General features: G+C 41.1%; 1 protein-coding gene across 5 annotated transcripts in view; it reads right to left on the reverse strand.

The window, feature by feature from the left end:
* sox6 (SRY-box transcription factor 6) overlaps positions 1 to 16,777 on the reverse strand; it is a 419,745-nt gene that overhangs the window by 3,017 nt on the left and 399,951 nt on the right. For 3 of the 5 annotated variants that reach the window (XM_034191205.1, XM_034191199.1, XM_034191191.1), the window contains 3 exons: positions 8,615 to 8,848; positions 5,599 to 5,815; positions 1 to 698 (listed from right to left, as the gene is read on the reverse strand). The exon at positions 1 to 698 is cut by the window's left edge and continues 3,017 nt beyond it. In XM_034191205.1, the coding sequence (XP_034047096.1) occupies positions 392 to 698; positions 5,599 to 5,815; positions 8,615 to 8,848 (758 nt within the window). In that variant the 3' untranslated portion in view covers positions 1 to 391. The remainder of the gene's footprint in view (positions 699 to 5,598; positions 5,816 to 8,614; positions 8,849 to 16,777) is intronic. The other 2 variants (XM_034191207.1, XM_034191206.1) reach the window with 1 other exon arrangement.

The following is a 16,777-nucleotide window of genomic DNA, read 5'->3' on the forward strand; positions in this document are numbered from 1 at the left end:
GAATTATAGATCCATATCATATGTTCAATTTCAAGTTACATCTTTTGTTCTGTTGGCAATAATGTAGTTGTAAAATGTCCATGATCACAATGCAAACAAAGAGTGAGATAATATTAGAAATAATAATAATAAAATTACCACATCCAAACTGCTTCACACACTCAAAGAAACACTTAAGACCAAATAGTTTGTTTTGATTCAGATGAAGCCCCGTCAGCATGCTGGCTCCTGAATGATATTATATTATTTCTGTCCCATTTTCATACCTTTTTATAGGTTTGTGGTCAAGATTTCTTATTTTCTTTCCCTCCCTCAGATCAGACCAGCCCTCTGAGTGTCCTCCTGTATAAATGTTGTGTCTACAGTATTTTTTGCCTCGTTCACACAGGCTTCAGTTGGCGCTGACTGGCTCTTGTGTTTCATTCTCACTACTATAGTCTGATTTGGGATCATCCTCAAAATCTTCGTACATGTCCATCTCGTCCTCGCCATTGACCGGCTCACTGTTGTTGGCCATGGTGCTGGGCTCCAGCTTCATGTTGAAGGTGCTCTGGATGACAGGAATCGATGGCTCAGGACTCGCCGAGGCACTTGAGCACTCCGACGTCATCTGAGGTGAGGGTGTCGTGGTCGCCATTGTGATGGTGCCAGGATAGACCATACTGGCGCTGGTGGTGATAGGAATCTGTGGAGGCTGGCTGCATGAAAGAAAGAAAGCAAGAAAATATGAAAGCCACATTGAAGTAAAATTTTAAAGTTTTCTTTAGACAAGTCAGCGGATGGATACATGAACATTTCCAAGCCTATTTACATCACTCATTAAGAAATACAAATAGTATGTTCCTGTATTGAGTGACAGCCTGTCCAAGGTGTACCCCACCTTGCACCCGATGAGTGCTGGGAAAGCCTCCATCACCTGCCTCCCCACTCCCATGATCCTTATCCAGAATACACAGGTTTAGAAAATGGATGGGGAGATGGTACTGTGTGGTAAATATTTCTGCAATAGGCAGTTCTCAAAAACAAAGTGACTGTGCAAGAAGACCACTCGTGAGGGAAGCCACAAGACTTCAATGACAGCTGTGAAGGATGAATCACATTTAATATATGCAATCAGTGAAACCCTCCCACAACATACAGTATGAGTGTACTGTAGAGGCAGAGTGATGTCATGGTACAGACGACTGTTTGAATGTCTGTTGATTAAAAAATAATAATAATAATAATAAAATCTTTTCATGTCCCACTGTTCTGCTCTGGATTTCAGTGTGACTAAAGATGTATATGGTTCATCTGGAAAGTATTCACACCACTTAACTTTTTCCACATTTTGTTATGTTACAGCCTTATTCCAAAATGGAGCAAATTCATTTTTTTTCCCTCATAATGACAACATGAACAAGGTTTGTTGAATATTTTGCAAATTTATTAAAAATAAAAAACTAAGAACTCTATGAACTATGAACTTGGTTTGTACATACGTCTTCTTGAATATGATACCATAAGCTTGGTGCACCTATCTTTGTGCAGTTTTGCCCATTCCTCTTTGCAGCACCTCTCAAGCTCCATCAGGTTGGATGGGGAGTGTCGGTGCACAGCCATTTTCAGATCTCTCCAGAGATGTTCAATTGGATTCAGATCTGACCTCTGGCTGAGCCACTCAGGGACATTCACAGAGTTGTCCTGAAGCCACTGATATCTTGACTGTGTGCTTAAGGTCACTGTCCTGCTGATAGATGAGCTGTCACCCCGGTCTGAGGTCAAGAGCGCTCTGGAGCAGGTTTTCATCCAGGATGTTGCTGCATTCATCTTTCCCTCAATCCTGACTAGTCTCTCAGTTCCTGCTGCTGAAAAACATCCCCACAGCATGATGCTGCCACCACCATGCTTCAGGGATGGTGCCTGGTTTCCTCCAAACATGACACCTGGCATTCACACTAAAGAGTTCAATCTTTGTCTCATCAGACCAGAGAATTTTGTTTCTCATGGTCTGAGAGCTGGTTTGGCAAACTCCAGGTGGGCTGCCATGTGCCTTTTACTAAGGAGTGGCGTACCTCTGGCCACTCTATCATGCAGGGCTGATTGGTGGATTGCTTCAGAGATGTTTGTCCTTCTGGAAGGTTCTCCTCTCTCCATAGAGGAATGCTGGAGCTCTGAAAGAGTGACCAGTAATCACTCAGTTTAGACGTGCAGCCAGCTCTAGGAAGAGTCCTGGTCGATCCATTTACAGATGATGGAGGCCACTGTGCTTATTGGGACCTTCAAAGCAGCAGAAGTGTTTCTGTACCCTTCCCCAGATTTGTGCCTCAAGACAATCCTGTCTCAGAGGTCTACAGACAATTCCTTTGGCTTCATGCTTGGTTTGTGCTCTGACATGCGCTGTCAGCTGTGGGACCTTATATCATGTCCAATCAACTCAATTTACTCCAGGTGGACTCCAATTAAGCTGTAGAAACATCTCAAGGAAAGTCGGTGGAAACAGGATGTACCTGAGCTAAATTTTGGGCTTCATGGCAAAGGCTGTGAATACTTATGTAAATGTGATTTCTTAGTTTTTTATTTTTAATAAATTTGAAAAAAAAAAATCTAAAAAAAAAAAAAACTTTTTTCACACTGTCATTATGGGGTAATGTATGTAGAATGTTAAGAAAAAAATAGGTTCATCCATTTTTGAATAAAATAATAAACATAACAGCTGTAACATAACAAAATGTGGAAAAAGTGAAGGGCTGTGAATACTTTCTGGATACTCCGTGAGTGGAAGCCTATGGCCCAACAATATGGATGAGGATAGTGTGAAAGGAGGAGATTCTCTAGCTCCACAGCTGAAAATCGGCTTTGAATCATTGTTTCCACTTAACCCTCAAGAACCAAGCTATTTTAGCAACTAATATGACCGAGTGGGGATATTTATAACCCCACTGACTTTATACTGGAATACTTCTATGTAAATGATAGTTTTAAGGGCCTTCATATTTATTTCACTCTCTAATGTATTTGTCCATCATCCTTTTCATCCTCACTCTGGCCATCAAGAATCAGTCTCGATGCTTGTGCAGCTGTAAATCTTGCTATTCTCGGTCTGTTGGCCATGCTTCCTTGCAAAACAGTAAAATATAATTATTATTATTATTATTATATTAACAAATTACAATACCATCTGAAGCTAGAATGTTGAAAATCTCAGATCTTCCCAGATTCATAAGTGACCCCCGCACAAGTTTGGATTATACTTGCCACACGGATTGGCTGATCCTTGCAAAATTCTGTGAACAAATGCAGGACAAATAGATTGACACATTCATGGCAAGAAACTTTTTTCGATTAAAATGAAAGAAATGGTGCACAAAAATATATGCCCAGGGTTATAAATGACCCCACTCGGTCACTTGAGGATTGATGCCTCCTTCCTTATATTAGCCAAATGCAATCAGTCCCAACATGACATCCTGCATAAATGTGCCATTTCTCTTACACGTGTAAGTTATAATATGTGTAATATGGCAAATTGCATAGACACATTTTAATAATTGTCTCAGTGCTGCAGGAATGATCTTGATTTGAAGTACCACACCACATCTGGTGTATTTTCTCCAAATTTTAGTATCTTTCTTATGTTGGCTTGGGTGTATCCCATGAAGTCATGAAGATTAACCACTTTAATGCCTCACATTTTGATGCATGTGTATCCATAAAATTGATGAAGGAATAAATGGAAAACTCTGACTGCAGTGCTGTCAAGGACCAGCCAAAGATGGTGCTTTGTTGAAGTACTGAGACCTGGATTATGGGTTTGCCGCAGCTCTAAGCCAGCAGCTCTGTTAAAATGATTTTGAGACAAGAGAGGTTGTCCTGACATCTCCCGTTTAGAGCTGTTGAGAAGCAGTAGCCAGTTTATTGGCGACATAAAACCAATTTGCGGTTAGTGCTGCTCTTCTCTTCTGTTGCACTGAATGATTGATAGTCCAGCTTCTGAAGCTTATGACTGACGTGGGAGCACCTGGAGCACTGCATGCACTAAATTAAAGTGTTAAGTTTCAATCTAAGCCCTTTATCCAAAAATAATGTCTGAAATTGATGATCTGCTTGCACACTGCTTTTGTTTAAAGGAAACCCGTTGAGCTTTTCCCTATTTGGCTCTGAATGTTGATTTATCCCAAGTTCAACACTGGATGCCCTTTCTGACACAAGTCCACATTATATCGACAGTGGGCATGCGTGGTCCTGACCCAGGAACTGTCTGTTCTGGAAGCAAGCACATTGAGCACATAGATAGATAGATAGATAGATACACTCAACAAAAATATAAACGCAACACTTTTGGTTTTGCTCCCATTTTGTATGAGATGAACTCAAAGATCTAAAACTTTTTCCACATACACAATATCACCATTTCCCTCAAATATTGTTCACAAACCAGTCTAAATTTGTGATAGTGAGCACTTCTCCTTGGGGGGGTATCCCCCCCCAATAAAACAAAACTGCACGTTTCAGAGTGGCCTTTTATTGTGGGCAGTCTAAGGCACACCTGTGCACTAATCATGGTGTCTAATCAGCATCTTGGTATGGCACACCTGTGAGGTGGGATGGATTATCTCAGCAAAGGAGAAGTGCTCACTATCACAGATTTAGACTGGTTTGTGAACAATATTTGAGGGAAATGGTGATATTGTGTATGTGGAAAAAGTTTTAGATCTTTGAGTTCATCTCATACAAAATGGGAGCAAAACCAAAAGTGTTGCGTTTATATTTTTGTTGAGTGTAGATAGATAGATAGATACTTTATTGATCCCAGAGGGAAATTCAAGGCATCCAGCAGCTTACACATTAGACATGACACACACATTGCACCAGACACACAAAATAGGGTTAAGTAAATAAAAGAAAAATGGACTAATCAATAAAAGCTACTAACTAAAAATAAAAATAAAATTTGTGTGCAAGTGCAGCATCCAGTCTCAGAGAATATAACGGAGGAGTAAATGTAGTAGTGCAGTAGTGAGGAGGTAGCACAGATATAAACAGTACACAATGTGAACAGTGTAGGTTGTGCAAAGAAGTAAGCATGGCCGCCATGCTGCCCTGTATGCTGCTATTGTTTAATATTAATCAATTCAAACTGGTGAAACAAGCAGTGGCTAAGTTGGTGACCACCAGATCTAGACTTTGGAAGACATGATTTTTCCTTGCAACAAATCTAGAAATGGCCAACTGTATATTAACAGCAAAACAAACTGTCTTTTTGTACCGATCTGGTGCTTCAAAGTTAATACAATTTTAATCTGTTTATCCTCATTAAATGCCTGATTAATTTGGAGAATGATAAGATGATAAGATGATAAAAGGTATTGATTTTAAGTTATTGTGTTAACACCATGAAGAAGATGTCCCACTCAGGGTGCATGAATAAATGAATTGAACATGCGTTTGGGCCTTCTCCTGAACAAAATTCACTAATAGTTCTTTAGCGGATTCTGACAAAAATTTTTCTATGACAATAATAAGAAGCTACATGGAAAATAATGTGCGGTTGTGATGCTGCCTGCATGTTAGAGTGTTTCATTTTTGTTATGTTGCTTTGTTTGTGTGCATTCCTACCCAACAGTGAAGAACTGCCTCATTTCTTGTCTCCGGGAGCGCATCATCTGCTTGTACTCTCCAATACGGAGTTTTTTCCCGTCGATAATGCAGGTCCTTTTAGGCCGCGGCTTGTACTTGTAGTTTGGGTACTTCTCTAGGTGAAGCTTACTGAGACGGGCCTGCTCCTCATAGTAGGGCTGCTTGTCCTGGTTCGACATGGACTTCCACCGTGAACCTGCACACATCCACATGAAGATTCTTTAGTGTTTGACAAGAGAGAAAAAAATGAAAAATTGGGAAACAATATAATCTACTCCATTTTGCTACTGATCATGATTTTTTTTTTTTTTCCTGATTTTCTTTTCCAGTGTAAGCTGGCACATTTTTTTTATGTTTCCATTAATTTCACATAAGGTTTCCAGCCAATCAGCCAAAAAAACATGCTGGAATGACCACTTCTAATAAAAGAAAGATCACCATAGTCCCAATCAGTACTGGGATGAGAATTCCGGATTTGTATACGTTAAACTGTGATATGGTGAGATTGATTAACACCCTGATAATTATTTTTGATTAAAAAAAACCCACAAACTATTTCCAATTACTATTTCAGTCAATATGGTGTTTCACACATCTGAAATACCAAATGGTATCATTACCTGACAAAATACACATGCTGAATTATTGAAGGCTTGTGGTGTTTTCCCCAATATTTTAAAGGACATGTTGCACGGTTTTTTAACATCCCAGTTAGCAACACAACATCAAAGTATTCATGATTGTAAGTTTCTTTCCTCATATGCGCTCATAATTATAGGTCTCTGATGTTTTTTATTGATCTCCCTGAGCGAGTTAATAAGTGCATTTCTAGAAAACGTCTCATTCTGCAATTCTCAGCATTTCCTGACGTGTGATGTATTTGTCAGCAAAACAGAAACATCTGATGGCTGAAAGACAGAGCAAAACAAATATGGTTATGTGCGATGGCGACGCTTCTGAGCTTTTATTTGAAAGTGATGCCTCAGATTTACAGAGGAGACGACACACTTCACCCGAAACTCAACTTTTTCAGAGTCTGCCGGATTTTGGAATCTAAGGTGTCGTGACGGTGCTGTTTGTGATGCAGGATGCTGGTTTACTGCGGCTGTGATCTTGGACATGGACTGTCTCTACCACAGACATGTATGTCTCATATTGGAAAAACTTAGAAGACGCTATTTTCAGGAGATAATGGACTCTCTATTTAATGTACCACCATCGTGACAGAATTTGAGTTGAAGACAGAGCTGTGATCGGACATTATTGCACGTGCGGGCCTGAGATGAAGTGGACCTGGACATTATTCTCTGGCCGGCCATCTGTACCTGAGGACTAGAGAAACTTGAAAATGATCTCGGGCTGTCGATCCAAGTGAGGACTAGTGGACCCTTTCCTTGGCTGGCAATCACATGCTCACCAAATCGCGATCACAATTTATGTGGGAGCCTCAGAGAGCTGATCAGACACTTTAGACAGAGTGTAAATGTAAACTAACATACAGTAACTTTAATCTGAGCCTCAGAGAGCTGATCAGACACTTTAACACCACAAGACAGAGTGTAAATGTAAATTCTTTTTTCAGTAAATGGAAGACAGAAACAACAACAAAAAATAAATATTATTTTAAAAATCCATGTTTTATCATTTTGAATGTGTGGGAAGAGGAAAATGGAGAGAGATTTTATTTCAGTTTTTATTTCATGCAAAACATGTTATTCTCATCTTTTTTTTGCCAACAATAATATATGTTAATTTTATCTTAGCATTTTAGAACACTGACGTAGTGTCATCATCGTCTCCTTTTCGTTATGAATAAATGGTTGCTGAAGAATATATTTCGTCTTGTCTCGTCTGATAAAATTAACACTAATTTAAAAAATGCAGTCCTCAGTGTGCACCGTTACCGAGACCAGCATGCACATTAATTTCCAGGCGTTATGGAGTTTCTACACGTTTTAACAGATGCAAACATATAGTAAATCAAGCCCAAGATGTTTTCTTCTCTTTTGGACCATCTGAGACTGGCATCTGATGTTTGCATGAAATATTTGCTTAAATGAACAGTTGTATAGGTGTTCCCAAAATAATTGCAGAATTTCTGCATTCATATTGATGGAAGAAAAATGTCATATGGGCTTGAGACCAGAAGATCTTCGGTTCAAATCCCAGCATGACTGGAAAATCACTAAGGGCCCTTGGGCAAAGTCTTTAATCACCTATTCCTCCTGGTGTGTAGTGAGCGCCTTGTATGGCAGCACCCTGACATCAGGGTGAATGTGAGACATTATTTGTAAAGCAGTTTGAGCGTCTGCTGTAGATGGAAAAACGCTATAGAAATGCAGTCCATTTACCATTTTACCATTCATAGTGGTAGATGATGTTAGAATCATTTTTAATGAGACTCATTTCCACAATTAAACTAACAGCGTTCTACTGTATTTCCACAACACTGAATTTTAAAAAATGAAGCTGGAATGGGTGACTTATTTGTGATTAAATCAGACATATTATTGAAATATAGGGAGAGGTGGGCGTTCCGATGAATGTAATATTGGCAGCGAGCTTGCGTATCCGCCCACCCATTTTTCAGGCAGAATTTTGTACGGAATGCCCCAGACGTGTTCTGCTTCACTTGAAATTTGTCTCAAAGTATAAGAAACATTGCTGGATGACAGCAGTTTAATAGCTCTGATCTATGGACTCTAGAGTTGAGGGGACAAGACCCGTTTAGTATCTGTCATTTTCCATGACAACCACTTATGGCAACAAAAGGTTGTAAATCCATCTGCATGACGTTTACTGATCCACAGTGGCCTGTGAGGTTCCACCAGTAGTGTTAGTGCACCAGCCCTCAAAATACTGCACGTTTTATTTGACCAAAGGTCAGCTGTCAGACAGCAAGCACTATTTCAAAACACACAAAACTGAAAGACATTGTAAGCCTGAAGAAAATGTCAAAACATCATTAAATGCTATGTAATGTCAATGTTCTTACCCAAGATCTTGCTTATATTGGAATTGTGCATGTCAGGGAAGGCCTGGAGGATCTTTCGCCGCTCATCCTTGGCCCACACCATGAAAGCATTCATGGGCCTTTTAATGTGCGGTTCGTTGCTGTTCCTCCCTCTGGATTCCCTGAAGACCCGAGCCTCAGTCGAGCTGGCACCCCCTGTTGGCCAACAATAATATGGTTGTGGTTTATCTGCAGAGCCATTGACTTCTTTGGACCCTGCAAACGCCAGAGCAGGAACAAGAAGAGAGAACCAGGCAAGACATTGATTAAATGACAAGCCATGTTTGGTCTCTCCTTCATCTGCTGTTCCATCGGGAACAATGTTTCAGATATGTACTGAGCTCCACACCTTCCTAAAGGCTGAAGATTATGCAGCAGTAGAAAATGTATCCTAACAGGACCTATTGTCCTTTTAAAGCTACAGTGTGTATGACACAGTGCATCTAGCTGTGAAGTTGCAGATTTTGTTTCCCTTCATGTTTTCACTTCTTTGGTAATGGGGATTCTTGCTCCTTTGGTTTCTCTTGTGAGAAGAAATATGTATGATCTTCCAATTCACAAGATAAGATAAGAAAAGCCTTTATTCATCCCTCAATGGGGAAATTTCAGTGTCACATCGCAGCACAGAACAGTAGGAATAGAAGGGCATGCAATAAAACAGACAAGTATCTCTTAAAAAAACAAGAACTAAAAAAGTGCCAGGTAACGCTAAAGCTACCATTGTTCAGTTCAATGCTGCACTGCCGGGATGATATACACTGTCGGGATGTAAAAGTGATCAGATATGAGGTCTGTTAGAAAAGTATAGGACCTTTTTATTTTTTTCAAAAACCTGATGGATTTGAATTTGGAACACTTTGAAAAATGATCTGGTCGTTTCAGCCTGTCGATGGCCGCTTGGAGCGCAGCGCGCCCTCCGCCATTGTGCGCCGTCTTTAAACCGGTTGTAACACTCCTTAATCTGTGTGATGCCCATAGGATCGTCACCGAAAGCTGTCTGAATCTTCTGAATGGTTTCCACCTGGCTGTCTCTCACAGTTTCTGGAAAAATTTGATTCAGCGCTGCTCCAATCATTCAGACATTTTCCTCGCAATGAAAATCCGACGAGGGGGGAGGACCAGTGCTCACACAAAGCCTGCCCACAGGCGAATGACGCAACCGACAGGCGTGAAAAACATCACGCATGCGCACGAAGGTTCAAGGTTGGCTCATGCAAGTACACGTGATTCAAATCCATCAGGGTTTTGAAAAAAATAAAAAGGTCTGATACTTTTCTAACAGACCTCGTAAAGTGACTTCAGGGTGAAATGTACGATAAGTTACTCTGATATTTACAATATGGACAGGTTAAAATATAGTAGGTAAAGTGACTTAAGTTTGCACCATAAGTTAAATTATTGCACTAATAAATTGACATGATTATTGTCCTGGTTGCTATGGTTACCACAGTACTAGCATTGTTCATTGTACAGTCTGACAGCAGCCGGGAGAAACGATCTGCGGAATCTCTCCCTCACACAGTAAGGGTGGATGAGTCTGTCACTGAAACTGCTCTCCAGAGCAGACAGAACGTCCTGCAGGGGGTGACACTCATGGTCCAGCATAGATTTAAGTTTAGCCAGGACCCTCCTGTCCCCCACCTCCTGCACAGAGTCCAGAGGACAGCCCAGGACAGAGCAGGATTTCCTGATGATCTTATCCAGTTTTTTTCTGTCCCTCTCTGTGATGCTGCTGCTCCAGCAGACCACACCGTACAGGATGGCTGAAGCCACCACAAAAACAAGGGTTCTCAAACTTATTATCCTGCTCTAGCAACCGGTAGGCAGCAATCGCTGATTACTCTTCTATTTTCATCAATCTTCCGGCTGCCTTTCAAAATGTGAAAGGGGGAGTAAATCTGTGTGTTTAGGCTACTGTATCAACATGGGGGTGTAACATGGTGGTCTTCATGAGAGGGCTCACTATGAAGGGCTCATTCTAAACTTATGAAAACAAATCTAATGAACAGATGATTATGAATGCTCTATCCAATTTCTGCTAATAAACGCCTCTAAATCCTACACACTGTAGCTTTAAGGTGGAGCCATTAGTTGAACTCATAATAAAATCTATTTATGACCAACAGAGGAAGGACTTGTTCTTTAATGGCATGTATTTTGCCAGTAAGTGTGAACACTTTACTCAGACACACATACACACTTCAGTCTGTCTTTCAAAGTTTCTATAACACATATAGGAATGCGAACATACACAACAAAAACAAGCCTTGAAGCCGTTTTTTAAAGTTTTTTTTTTTAAGAAAAATAAAGGAGGAAAGCTGAAACTGGAAAATCTTGAAACAACATTCATCCAAAGTATTTTTTCATACAAACACAAATCAATTCAGGCATGCCATTACTCTATATTTTGTTATTACACACACACACACACACACACACACACACACACACACACACACACACACACACACACACACACACACACACACACACACACACACACACACACACACACACACACACACACACAACAAACAAACAAACCAGGCGTGTAGTTGTGATGAGAGAGTATGCCGATTCTACAGCGCACTGTTTCTCAATCAGGACATTCTCAATCAGCATAAGAGAGTCTCTCTCAGCATTAAACTGTACATCAGACTGATAATGATTTCTGTTTGCATGCGCATTTGCTTCCTTTTATATGTAAGATGTGAAAGAATTAAATAAAAGCAGTATGAATATTTAAACAAACAAAAACATGTTGATAAACAAGGCTTGAAAAATAAGACAAAAAAAAGCCTTCCATATGCTACGATACATCTTTAATGATCTCAAATCTGGAAAAGAAAGCTTGGGATGACTCATGCATATTTCATCATCCACATGTGAAGCCTTCTCATTAGACTATTCCAGTAGCAGCCTTGGCACACGTTACCTGCGGTTTGATTTCTATTATTATTTCAGTTGATAAACAAAATCAAACTCTTAATGAGTAATGGAGGGCTGTGCAGAGAGATTAAATCCAAACAGGGTTGGAAAATGTTTTTTCCTAAAAAAAACTGTTCTGAGAGACCACCTCCAGAGTAAGAGAGATGGAGAAGTGATGGAAGCTGATTTGACTTATGCCTATTGTGTGCAGACAGCAAACCCACAATTACCTAAAGGTTTCCTACTGTGCAAAATCATTTCTCATTATTTCTTCGTATACTTAAAAAAATTGTTGAGTTTTATTGTAAACATCTTTGAAGTCCCGCTGTTGTGTGTGTGTGTGTGTGTGTGTGTGTGTGTGTGTGTGTGTGTGTGTGTGTGTGTGTGTGTGTGTGTGTGTGTGTGTGTGTGTGTGTGTGTGTGTGTGTGTGTGTGTGTGTGTGTGTGCAGAAACTGCCCTGCTATAAATACAATTCTGGCCCAAAATGTATCTTTGTTTTACTTCTGTGACTTATGTCACAGAAGTAAATTAAACTAAACCACCCAGTAAATGTCACAGCTCACACGCCCTCTATAATGGGCTGTACTGTGTGAGAAACGTCTTCATGGTCTGTAGAAGACACATGAGGAGACAGGAGGCGTGGTAAGCTGTAGCTTCTTTGCAATTAAAGTAACAGGCAGAGAAAGAGACTATTGTATCAACATACAGTTCCATTCCATTCCAATATACAATTCCAGTTTTTTTCCAATTCCAGCACATATTCCAATTTTTAAAATTAGAATAGTAAGTCCCTTTGGCTGCTCCCTTGTTTGCACTCGGGGTTGACAGCGGAAATCCAAGGTGGTTCCGCATGTTGAATTGGCCCAGGTTTTACGCTGGATGCCCTTCCTGATGCAACTCCACATTACATGGAGAAATGTGGCAGTGGTGGGATTTGAACCAGGAGCCTTCTGAACTGAAACCAAGCGCATTAACCACTTGGCCACCACCTGTGCTGATAAAGTGTATCTGTTTCTTTTGTTTTCTTTTGGCTGCCCGTAGTTGCTCTGAGTCACCACAGTGGATCTGGTAGAGATCTGCATTGCAATTTGCATAAGTTTCTCATCCTTTGTGAGGGAACTTCACCTTACATGTAGAATGGACGCAGGAAAGCACACTAACCACTTGTGTCACTGTGCTGCATGTGAAAAAAGTGTACAATGTAATACTTATACTAACACTAAAGTGTGTACTGTGGCCCGTTCTCAAACTTTTGAGTGCCATCTCTTCCTCTGCTTGCTCCTGTCTCCTGGAATGCGTCAGACCTTTAAGCCACCATGAATTCAGAAATAATACACTACCTCTGCTGCCACCCAACCTCACAGTACGTTAATTTCATTTAGCATGCACTCGCTGTGTAGGATGAATTGATTTCACTTTGTTTGCTTTTGACAACCATGTTTATTGTGCAATGAAATGTGGTGTGGCGGCAGGCTGACAGTATCCATCACCATGGGGCAATCTGCTGACTGCCGGGGCCAGATGAAGGTATTCATTAGCTCAGGAGCGCAGCGCTCACTCAGACACGACAGCCAGTGTCTGCACCCCGGGACCGCTTGCTGTAATTTACGATGCCTCCCGTGCCATTACTCTATCACTGACACTGATTCAGCAATTTATATACTGGTGTGCATGCATACGGGCAGAGGTGAGCTTCTTACAGGGATGCGGGGGGGGACACAAAACAAGCGCTTGCCATCAGCTAGTGCCACACTGATAGTTAGCCACGTGCTTTACTTCATTGGTGGGAACCCAGATGAAGCATGGCTTTTTCTTCACGTGATGGCATGTAGAAAACTGCCTGTCTGCTCTGTGTCATGCACCGAAAAGCCACAGAAACGAATGACAGCAGTACTACATCAGATTCCGCCACGCTGAGGAAGGTACAGCGATCTGAGCAATTTAAAGAAGAAAGTGATTTGGACAAGGCCGATTTTGACCCGCAGTCTTTACTGTAATCGATGTAATTAGAGTAGAGACAAGAGAGAGAAATATGAGAGCATGCCAGGTTACATGGATGAATAAATGTGCACTCCCCCTCCCCGATCCACTCCTCCACCATCCACAACTTAATCAGAAACATCAGATGCCAGTCTCATTAAATTCCAGAGAAAGAGCACCGTGCTATTTACTCCAGCATTGTTTCTGTCCTTTCATGGAGAATTGCGACGGCTCTGACATTTTGCAAATGAGCATTAACTTCTTTTTTTCCAGGAGGGGGTAAGACATTTAGGAATCAGTTAGTTAGGTGTGTGATTGTGTAAATAAACACAGATGTTTAGCAGTGACATGGGCAGGCCCTCCGGGTGGTAGACCGGGGGGGGGGCAAAACAGAGGCAGCGCCACTTAATAGAATTTATTGTGATTCATGAAGCCCACAGCTCAGCTGTGACAGAGCGATATGAGAATCTCCTTTTAATTTGTTTCTCCTGGACACACTGCAGATGAGCAGCATGAATTACAGTGAAAAACAATAATTTGTGTGTGTGTGGAGGGGGGGTGTTATTTAAGTCTATGAACAGAGAAGGGAAAGTAGATAAAGTGGAAGCTGACAGAAATATGGAAAGACAGAACATGCAGTGAGGCCCCAACAGCCGATCGCACCTGTGAGCTGCAGGTTCAGACTCGACCGAGCCAGAGGGGAACACTGCCCCGGCCGCCCCCTCTTCCCTGCTTTTCTCCTCTTTACCCATCTCCGTTGTGCAGGCAGACACATAGTGTCACCCAGGAATCCGTTCAGGAGGATGAGCCTCAGTGAGCAGGCAACAATCACGCAAACCTGCCAAACCCTCCCTGCTGGGATCAGATCTAACACCTCGGACTGAAAGCATTTAGCGCTGACAATGGAGCCTCTCCCTCAGAGCGGGATCAAGCCAGATTAATGTGTATGAAGAGCTCGGGCACGGTGCTCGGCACCCCGACTCCAGCCCGACCTCAAAGCATGCTAATTAAACCATTACAAATTACAAGAGATATAAGCCGTATTATTACATGTCGATCCTCTTCTCTCTGGGTCATTTGAGTTTTTGGGAGCATGCGGATGAGAATGTGCGAGTTCACACACATGGGAGCTTGGGAACAAACGGGCAACATGTTAGAACATGTGGGTTGTGGCTTTTACTTCAAGCCTTTAGTCAAAAACTGTCTGCTGCCATAAAATCCACACAAAAAAGACAGCACAAGCCTACACAGAAACACACTTTTTTGTCTTTTTTTCTATTGGACAGTACAGAACAGAAAAGGGTGTTCAAATGTTTGACTGGAGTGTATGTGTTTAATCAGTGCCACAAAACAATTTAGTTCTAGGACTGTAAGCTTTAAACAGCTTAAACATCATCTAGAAAAAAGTAAGACCCTTCGGCTGCTCTCTTGTGTTTCTGTGATCTGTGGATCTGCATGTTGAATTGGCACAAGTTTTACACCGGATGCCCTTCCTGATGCAACTCCACATTACATGGAGAAATGTGGCAGGGGTGGGATTTGAACTGGGAACCTTTGCACCGCAACCAAGCACACTAACCACTTGGGCACCCCCCTTGCTGAAACATCATCTTGGAAAACTGCAGTAAAACCCAGACCTTCAGAAAAATAATTGCCACACACCAACTTTCTGCACTACCAATAAAAAGACACCTATCAACAATTTAGAGAACAAGAATGCAGCACTCCAGAAGCTCCCCATGCACTACAAAATAGTAAGATAGGAAAGTGCGTTATGCCAGAATCACAGAGAAACATACACCATATTTTCTTATTATTGCATGGTTATGTACATGTTATTACAGGCAGAGGCACACATGTGGTGCAGACACTCACAGTAATGACACACACTCACCCGTGGCCAAAGTTCATTAGACTTTCAAAAAGTATTAATTTGAGGTGAAGATGTCTGTTACATTGTTAAACCCCCCAACAAGAGCAGTCAAAGGAAGAAAGAAAAAAAAATCCTGCATGCCTTGAAAGGATTCAATTTCAAAACACATGAAGGCGTCCACACACACAGAACCCATGAATGGCCATAAAGAGAAAAAAATACCAAAAATAAAATATAGCAAAAAGGTATAACACTCAGAATTCTGTAATTTATTCATAATGTTTGATTTGTGTGCATGGGATAAATAAGTAAATAATTTTGGCAACACATATGGTCCTGACACTCATTCCTACATCTGCATGCATGTATCACAATGAGCAAAGAAAATCTATTCTGAGGTCAACAAATGTATTTCTACATTTTTATTACCCACATAAAAACTAAACAATACCATGTATCAGTCAGTGTCACTCAATTTAGTATGCTGTCCGCACACTCGACTTGACACAGTGCACAATCTAATCAAGAGTAAGAACTAATTAATCAAAACAAATTGGATGCTGCATGCACAGTAGCATTTGGAACCTTCTTTATGTTAAAACATGGTGATATATAATTTTTCTCTCCATCATCTAAAGCTGTGCATTGACCACAACCTGAGATGGGACCACAATCTGAGTAGCTCCCGCCATCCTCTATTGCGGCAGGGATCAGTATATAATGGCAAACTTGGACACTATGATTCTGCAGGTTTGTATTCTGCATTACATTGCCATATTTATGATATGGCAGTATCGTATCGAGTTAAAGTGTAGTGGATGGCCAGCGTAATCAAAGAGTTTGACAAGCTGCTTTTTTTCAAGCCTCATTTTTGCTTCTTCTCTGGTTATCCATGGGACCTCAGTGATCAGCCGTTTTTCCACAAAAATCCAGCCTTTGCTTCACGGTAACCCCACTGCTGCATGTGAATCAACAAAGGTCTTGTAGTGAGGTGAGATTTGTTAATGTTTTCATTTAGATCTTCAAAAGCTGTTATGAATTAAAGGTATGTTTGTGCATGTGGCTTGTGGCTTTGTTAAATGAAGGGAAATCTATCTATTTCTATTCATCTGCAACCAATTTCCACTGTGAGGACTTTGGTTTTGACATGCTTTGCAAATATTAGGTTAAGGAATTTAAAGCGTTCTGTGAACTGCCACGCTGACAGAAGTCTGCTGTGCCCTGGGTCTACTCATTGTGGCTGAGGGAAAACTGCTGGACATCAAGGGGCTTTCACACCCCATCTATGGGTGGGGAGGTCCACCCAGTAATTTTCCCTTTCAGGAAACACCAAAATATGCAAGGTGCATTCTGAACTGCTAAT

Source organism: Thalassophryne amazonica, chromosome 2 (assembly GCF_902500255.1).
Source record: "Thalassophryne amazonica chromosome 2, fThaAma1.1, whole genome shotgun sequence".
Classification (NCBI taxonomy): Eukaryota; Metazoa; Chordata; class Actinopteri; order Batrachoidiformes; family Batrachoididae; genus Thalassophryne; species Thalassophryne amazonica.